Below are 7912 nucleotides of genomic sequence, written 5' to 3'. Positions count from 1 at the left end.
TTACTTGAACGTGTATTTTGGAAACGTAAACGATACCTTGAATGGATTGGCACTAAATATAAATAGAACGGCACGAGACACTCAATTGCGATGAATTATATATCCGTATCGGACGAATTTCGTCAATTAATTTATCCATTTAACCAGATATGAAAAAGTAAACGGATAAAGTAAACTATAAAAGATATTAAAGAAATTAACACGACGAAATTCCATATGACGTAATAATCTATTCTTCGCTTCATGTTTCACTGCGCAAACTCGCTGCCAGCTAAAAGATGGAAAACGAATTAGAAGAAGAAATCGTCGTTTTGTCTCAATTAAAGACGATGTCGCGCTTTATTATTAATTTCCCATTAAATTGGACGTCGTTTGCAGTATTTTTTCGTAATCTTCTAAGGCCGGAAACGTTAATCGTCAGTCTAGCGGTCGTAGCCGTAGTTCTATTGTTGCAGTCGTGCGAAGTTTGGAATATCAATTTTTTGAATAAATTCCATTTGGCAGCGCAACTAAATGCAGCTGGGAAGGGACGGTTCCATCTTTTTGTTAATTCGCCTCAAGGAAGTGATAACGCTACTTGGGAAGTGGATGGAGACGACGCTGCCGTCTATGCCATCCAAGGGAGGAGGGCGAAGATGGAGGATAGATACCAACTGGTCAGCGATCCCGAAAACGGCATCTCGCTCTACGGCATCTTCGACGGACACGGTGGAGAGGTGAGATCTATCCTTTCAAAATCCACCAAAAAATTCAATCTAATATCAGTTTTAATACACACACACAGACAGACATACTGGCTGTATAAGTTTTAATACAGACAGACATACAGGCTGTACAAGTTTTAAAACGTTCCTAATGTAAATTATACAGCTGGTTCGGTTGGAAGTAAGAGAGTGTGACTAATAACCGGAATAATTGAATCTCCGAATGCTTAATTATTTAATTTTTGTCTGTATCTATTGGCATTTCGCATAAATAATCAAATTCGGTATAAAAATAAAGAAAAATTAATTCCAAAATTCCTATTGTTAGAGAAGTTTTTACATATTCGATTTATAAAAATAACAGGCAATTTTAAACGAATATTTTTAGCCGTGCACTTTGTTACAAAAGTTGTAATTACGACACTTTATATAAAGCAAAATATTCTTACGTAAATGGGAGTTTAAATTTTGTTTGACTTCTTAAGAATTTTATTTTTAAACTTTGTATGACTGTTTGAACAAACTTATTGTAGAACTGGAACTTGCTCCACTTTAATGTATTTTATTCCTTTTAATGTAGTGTATCTATATTTAGATGTATATGAGTGGTTGGGGCCTTGCATCATTGCACAAAAACATTTGCTCTGAATAATAATTTACTAATTTTCACAATACCGTAAACTACAAAATAATTGATCAAACTATTTGTGCATTGTAACATACATACATAATCTTAAAAACTGCATATATTTCATTTGTGTTTCAGATTTTAATCTTTTTGTGCTGTTGCTATAATAGAATAATACAAAGTTCAAATGTTATTTGGTTGTCGGAATCATTTTATCATAAAGTATATATTAACTTATAGAATTTGGAATTTGAATGCATAATTCAAATTTCAAGCTTTAATCATGTGATTAAATTGCACAAAACTTCATTTGTTCATCTGTTCACGTAAGCACACAAATGTAACTTGTTTATATACAGACAGATCTCAAAATCTTTAAAACTTATTTTATTTTGGATCTCATTTAATTCAACAGGAAAAATATATAAATTTAAATCATCATTGATACGACGAAGCAATTAAGATTAATTTTGTAATGTAGAATGCATAAATCACAAAACTTAATAAAAGAACAAATGTAAGATATTAATGTTTTGAAAGTATGAATAGTAATTACTTTATACTAATAAAACAAAGTAATTCTATTAATGCACTTGGCAATCTTGTTTTTAAGATAATATCTATAATTTCGTTCACTAGAAAGTAATTAAAATATAATAAAGATTTATGTTTTTAGAAATTAATTTAATCATTTTGTATGCCTTCCAACATTATTTTGAGAAAGTCCTGAACGTTGCTCTAATACTTTGGAATATCATATTATTATGACTCATTTTACGTGGCTTTAAATTTTGATTTTTTCGTACTACTAAATGACGATAATTGTCATTTAATATTAGTTTTATAATTTTCAATCTAATTACTATCTATATTTTGCAGTTTTCTAAGTAATATGCTGTTATTACATATAAATTGTTCATTATTGTTCATTTAAAGCATGACAGAAAAATAAAATTCTCTCTCTGAATCAGAATTGATATTAATTTCTGTAATAAAGCTCAAATATAATGTTTTTGTAATTGTGTAAATGAATTTTATGTATTACTAATGCTTAAAAGTTAGATTCAGCATTATTCTACAAAATATACTGTTTGAGGAACATTTTTTAAAAAATATTTATTGGTATTTTAATTATTGAAGTCTGTTTTAGTACACTAATAAATTATTAAATTTTAATTTTAAAAACTATGTTATTTTTTCATCACAAAATTTCTTTCATACATGACCAGATGTGCAGATGACATTGAACACAATATCCCATTTGAATATTCTCTATTTACAAATTCTTACATTGTATGATTACCACTTCTACGTCTATTCAGCTATTTCAATATCATTTCTGTATTGTCCATTGTTTTAATTCTTCTAAATATCTTTATTCCTACCAATTCCTCTTTAAATAATTTTAAATCTTGATAAATGTATACACTATATATTAATATACTCAGATATTTTAGTTTGAAGGTATGGCCATAATTTATTTAACTATTGATATTTTATCTATGCAATATAATAATAATAATACTTTATTTCACTTTAGATTTGAATAAAGGCAGTGTTTTTCTAATGTTTTCTGAAATTTTAAAGTATTTGCATGTGTAGAAATGTAATTTATTTATTTTTCTTATAATTGAAACTTAACATCTATAACCACAAATGACAGATGTAGTTACATGACATAACTACTATAAATTGTGGAGGTGGTGATATAATTTTTATAAAATGATTTTAAATAATTTACTGATAAACAATTACTTCATTTATATTGACTTTTTGAGATTAATCATGTAATTCAGAAATAACTTTTTCCTTTATTATATGTTTAAAGTGTTCAGAATTGACCTAAAATATCATAAAAAATTGCAAATAAAACAGTTAAAAAATAATAATTTATGAACGAAAAAACAAAATGTGTTTATAACATATATCATGAAACAAAGCTTATTTATATTTGGTCTTTTTAAATTATTTCTATTCTATTTTTAGCTATATTTAATGCAATTTAACTATAAAATTTAACCTATTAAAATTTTCACTAATAAAGTTGATCCGTATTAGAATTCGATATAAATTTTACTGCATTTGATATTATTAACAACAGAAAAAACTAAAATTCAAATCTTTCATTTAATTTGATAAAACTATCCTTTGCAGTGTTAGCCAATTATTCAAAGTAAACCCCAAAATTGAATTTGGTGATTGAGATGATAAAATTTTGCTTTAATCAATAAAAATAATAATATATTTTTGAGTAGATTTTATTTTTTTCCGTAAATAGATTTGTTATATTTTAATTTATAGTCCGCTGCAGAATTTGTAGAGAAAAATCTTTTCAAGACGCTGATTAAGAAGCTTCAGACTGCAAAAGATCATAACCACATCAATAGAAGAGCTTCGATCAAAATAACGAAAACTCAAGACGAAAAACAGGAAAACACCAACGGCCTAACTTTCCCGGCACTAACGAGCGAATTTTCTCGACTCCTTACGGAGGAAATCTTAACCATAGACGAACAACTTTTGAATAAAGCAAAAGCATCAAGAGATGTCGCTGGTAAAAATTTTATTATGTAGTAGTACTTCAGAATTTCCAACAAAATATATAATATTGAATAAAAGTAATTTATTAATTATTTGAAACAATCAAGAATTAATATTTACAATATAGAATTACATAATTAGATTTCAGTATAATAAACAAGATTTTGCTAAACAAGTTTTATGAACTCTGAAGGTGAAGGACATTTAATGCAGACATGAATACCAACTGACCCAGATTTTCTGATCTCTGAAGGTGACCCAGATACCTTACAATCAGGCTGAACTTTTTCTTTTTAAAAACTTCATACTATACTTCACTTTCCTTTTTATAATCTTTAAATAAAACTTGTTTTTTTGAAAACATCATCTTTTTCCTTCTTTTTGCATTTTCTACATCAAATCCTTTTTTTTTTTTATTCAGTTTTAAGTAATTTGTCGAAAATATTATTTACTTTATCCATCTTTTTTTACATCTCCATCTCTTTTAATAACTTTTTGAATGAATTTCAATTAAAGTTGGCAATGATCTAGTAACTTACAAAATGTGTTTTATATATTTATAATAGCACATCTATAGCATCATTAGTATTAAATAATTTAAAAATTTTTATTAATTATTAAGTCGTTTGTTTTTATGTGAAATTTAAGAATCAGATTTTTATGATAAATACAGAATCGTCAAAATCAGTTCAACAAATTATTTGCAGAATACAAAACATAAAAATATGCGTATCCATTTTTTTTATTATTATTCATATAAAATAGCTGTTAATTTTTAATATTGAATACAAAATGAAAAAATTTTGGAATTCTTTCCTGTTTTATCACCTTCTTGGAGAGAATCCAAAGGACTCCACATCATTAATCATAGATATTTTGCAAGTCATGCAATTAGTTTTCAATACAATGCAATTTTATTATGACAATGTTAGGAAAAGAAATCATTTGAACAAAATTTACTTTAATTTGTATGCATTAAATAGTTATTAGAAAATAAAAATGTATTTTAAGATATTAATCAGTTTATTTTCAGGTACTACTGCTCTAGTTGCTCTTGTATATAATAATCAGTTGATTGTGGCAAATGTTGGTGATTCTCGTGGTGTAGTTTGTGACAGTAAAGGAACTACTATACCGCTTTCGTTTGATCACAAACCACAACAGGTAATTCAAATTGTGAATTAATTAATTAATCAATGAATATGAAATAATACAGTTTCTTAAAAAATATATTTTAAGATATTCTTAAATAATTTTTTTTTTTTTTTTGTTTAGAAGAAATGCACTTTAAATTTTAAGGGAAACCTGATATTTTTATAAATTTTGTTCATTGAATTACTTCATTTTTTCCAGTTGAAAGAGCATAGGCGTATTAAAGAAGCGGGAGGTTTTATCACATTTAACGGCGTGTGGAGAGTTGCTGGAATTTTAGCCACATCCCGAGCACTTGGAGACTTTCCACTAAAGGATCGTAAACTTATCATTGCAGAACCAGATATATTAACCTTTAATTTGGATGACTTGAAACCAAAATTTATGATCTTGGCTACGGATGGGTTATGGGACACTTTTACAAATGAAGAAGCAGTAGCTCACATAAATGAAAATTTGAATGAAACTCATCTGGGTGCTAAAAGTCTAGTCTATCAAGCCTATCGGCGGGGATCAGTAGACAACATTACCGTCATGGTAGTGGATTTTCGGAGTTATCAGTCGAAGGGTTCAGAGAAGAGAGAAGAATAAATTGCAGTATATACATATATACATAAATTTTACTTGCTATTTAGCAAAAAAATGTTTGGTTTTAGATTGTATGATTTTCTGTATGAACATATTTTGCATGTTATGTGTGATGAATAGAACTAGAAGTTATTGTAATTTATTTAAATATCCTTTTTAAGTTATTTGTCTAGAAAGCTCTAAGTTTTAACTGTCTATATTGAATCTGTCTTGTAAATAATTTGATACATTTTGTTTGATATTTGTTTTACATGTTTCTAATCTTAATCTTACAAATTAGATATTGAAACCATATGGTGGCAATGTGCTAAAATATTTATTACAATTCCTTAATAGGTTTAGAACACTTTTAAGTCTTGTTTTTAAAGCTCTAAATTAGGTTAACTCTTCCATGGCTGAGTGGGATATATTTTTATATTGTAGTAACTATATTTTTTTTTTGCTAATATTTTTTACTTTGACAATCATTTGACCTTTATTCCAATTAATAATTTCAGAACAACAAATTTGTTTTACAGCAAAAATAACACTTAAATAATATAATAACCAAAATATAGAAAAAAAATATAAATTATTGCATTATATATTTTATTAGTTAGTGCATATTCTATTTTATTACATCACAGATGTTTATGAATTTTTAACTATTAAGACAAATATTTGAGTTTTTATGATGCCTTTTATTTAAATTTTACTCTCTTGCAATTCTATATTCAATGTGAAATAGTTTGATAAAAGAACAAATAAATTGAATAAATGAATTCACTTGTTTCTACTAAAAATTACTTTTCATCTTTTTTATGTACTTATAAAAGAGATGAAAGTTTTTTTTTCTTTACTTCAATTGTCACCTTAACTGATTAATTATATTGATAAATAGCATTTTTTTTTTTTTCTCAACTCTTTCTGCCCTGTGGGCACTAAGAGGGCCTCTTTTAGTAGGCCCATTATGGGTTCAGCCAGGCCCACAATGGGGCGACAAAGGTGGTGACACAAAGGTGGTGAGGGATGGGGCCCGACATAACGATAAATAGCATTCTATAAATATTACGCATGTAAGTTTTCCTTTCTTTATATTAATTCAGTTTCATTTAATATTTGCATGTCTTATCAAGTTTGTTCTGCCTGCTAATTTTGTTTGAAGTATAAATTTATTCCACTCAGTCATTCAACAATGTTTATCACCACCAAGGAAGGGTTAATTTAACAATTATCTAGTACAAGTAACATTCAAATATAGAATTATAAGGTGCTAAAATATCTGAAGTTTAGAATGTTGAGCATTGAATTAATGGATTAGGAGTCCAGATTGATATAGCAAGTGTATAGAAACAAACTGTTACCAAATACTCTAAGTAATAACTAATGTGATATTGAAATGCCTTTTCTAGAGGCACAAGTTATGATAGTCAAAGGTTTAGCATTTTAACAAATTATGGATTTAAATTGCTTTTTTCAATCATAAAAAAAATTATATATTTTTAAAAGAAACTTTATTTTCATACTTTTGAATTAAAGTGGATATATGTTCATTTGCTTAGAAGAATTTAATATTTGTTGTAAATATAACAATGCAATTTTGTCATAAACTAAAAATAAAAAATTATGCAGTTTTGACTGTAAATTGCTTACGTTGAAAATATACATGTATATATATTAAAGCTTTTACAGCTCTGACAATGCAAAAATTAATTTGTGGCATTTAATAATAATGTGCTGTTTTTCAGCAATTGCAACTTCCATTTAATATTGGAATGTACTGTACACTATCCAATGTGTTTGTCAAATTTTTATTATTCGTCTAAAATATTCATTTTTCCTTATATATATTTTATTTTTTATTCTGTTAGCCTTGACCCTGAATGATTAAAATTTTAGTGTGTCATTTTGATAAAATGGTAGAATATAAAACTACACTTGTTTGCAACTGCACTATTTTTAATGTTAGCAATGAGCATGATTCCTGTACATTGTTGTTTTTTATCATTAAATCTTTGTATATAGAAATTTTTATTAAAGAGCAAATGTTATCTTGTGTATTAAAATGTGTGTGTTTTTATTTTTATACAGCTTTTACAATATAAGAGTTTTAAAACAAATTCAAATATATATATATAGATACAGGCATGTACTGTACATGGTAATTTTAAAAATTTACATATAATATTTTATAAAATTTCAAATTCATCATCAGATGCTTCAAATGCTCTCTCTTCTACGAATGTAAATTCTGAAATAAAAAAAAATTTGAGGTGTTGCTGCATAAACAAATAGCTACTTTTCTAAAATGAAAAACAAT

At 26.8% G+C, this 7912-nt stretch overlaps 2 protein-coding genes across 6 annotated transcripts in view; one reads left to right on the top strand and one right to left on the bottom strand.

The window, feature by feature from the left end:
* The first annotated feature begins 206 nt into the window (after nucleotides 1–206).
* On the top strand, nucleotides 207–7658 carry LOC136976480 (protein phosphatase 1L). The gene is made up of 4 exons (XM_067271781.1): nucleotides 207–716; nucleotides 3634–3886; nucleotides 4907–5037; nucleotides 5227–7658. The coding sequence occupies exons 1-4, from the start codon at nucleotides 279–281 to the stop codon at nucleotides 5614–5616; spliced, it is 1212 nt and encodes a 403-aa protein (XP_067127882.1). The 5' UTR covers nucleotides 207–278; the 3' UTR covers nucleotides 5617–7658.
* Nucleotides 7641–7912, bottom strand: part of LOC136976478 (cysteine protease ATG4B-like) — a 35896-nt gene continuing 35624 nt past the window's right edge. For all 5 annotated transcript variants that reach the window (XM_067271776.1, XM_067271777.1, XM_067271779.1 and 2 more), the window contains one exon: nucleotides 7641–7843. In XM_067271776.1, the coding sequence (XP_067127877.1) occupies nucleotides 7782–7843 (62 nt within the window). In that variant the 3' untranslated portion in view covers nucleotides 7641–7781. The remainder of the gene's footprint in view (nucleotides 7844–7912) is intronic.

The sequence above is a fragment of the Centruroides vittatus genome, unplaced genomic scaffold, assembly GCF_030686945.1.
Source record: "Centruroides vittatus isolate TY-2023 unplaced genomic scaffold, ASM3068694v2 contig_400, whole genome shotgun sequence".
Lineage (NCBI taxonomy): Eukaryota > Metazoa > Arthropoda > Arachnida > Scorpiones > Buthidae > Centruroides > Centruroides vittatus.
The sequence above is the reverse complement of the archived record's forward strand: the minus strand, read 5'-3'. Positions and strand labels throughout refer to the sequence as shown.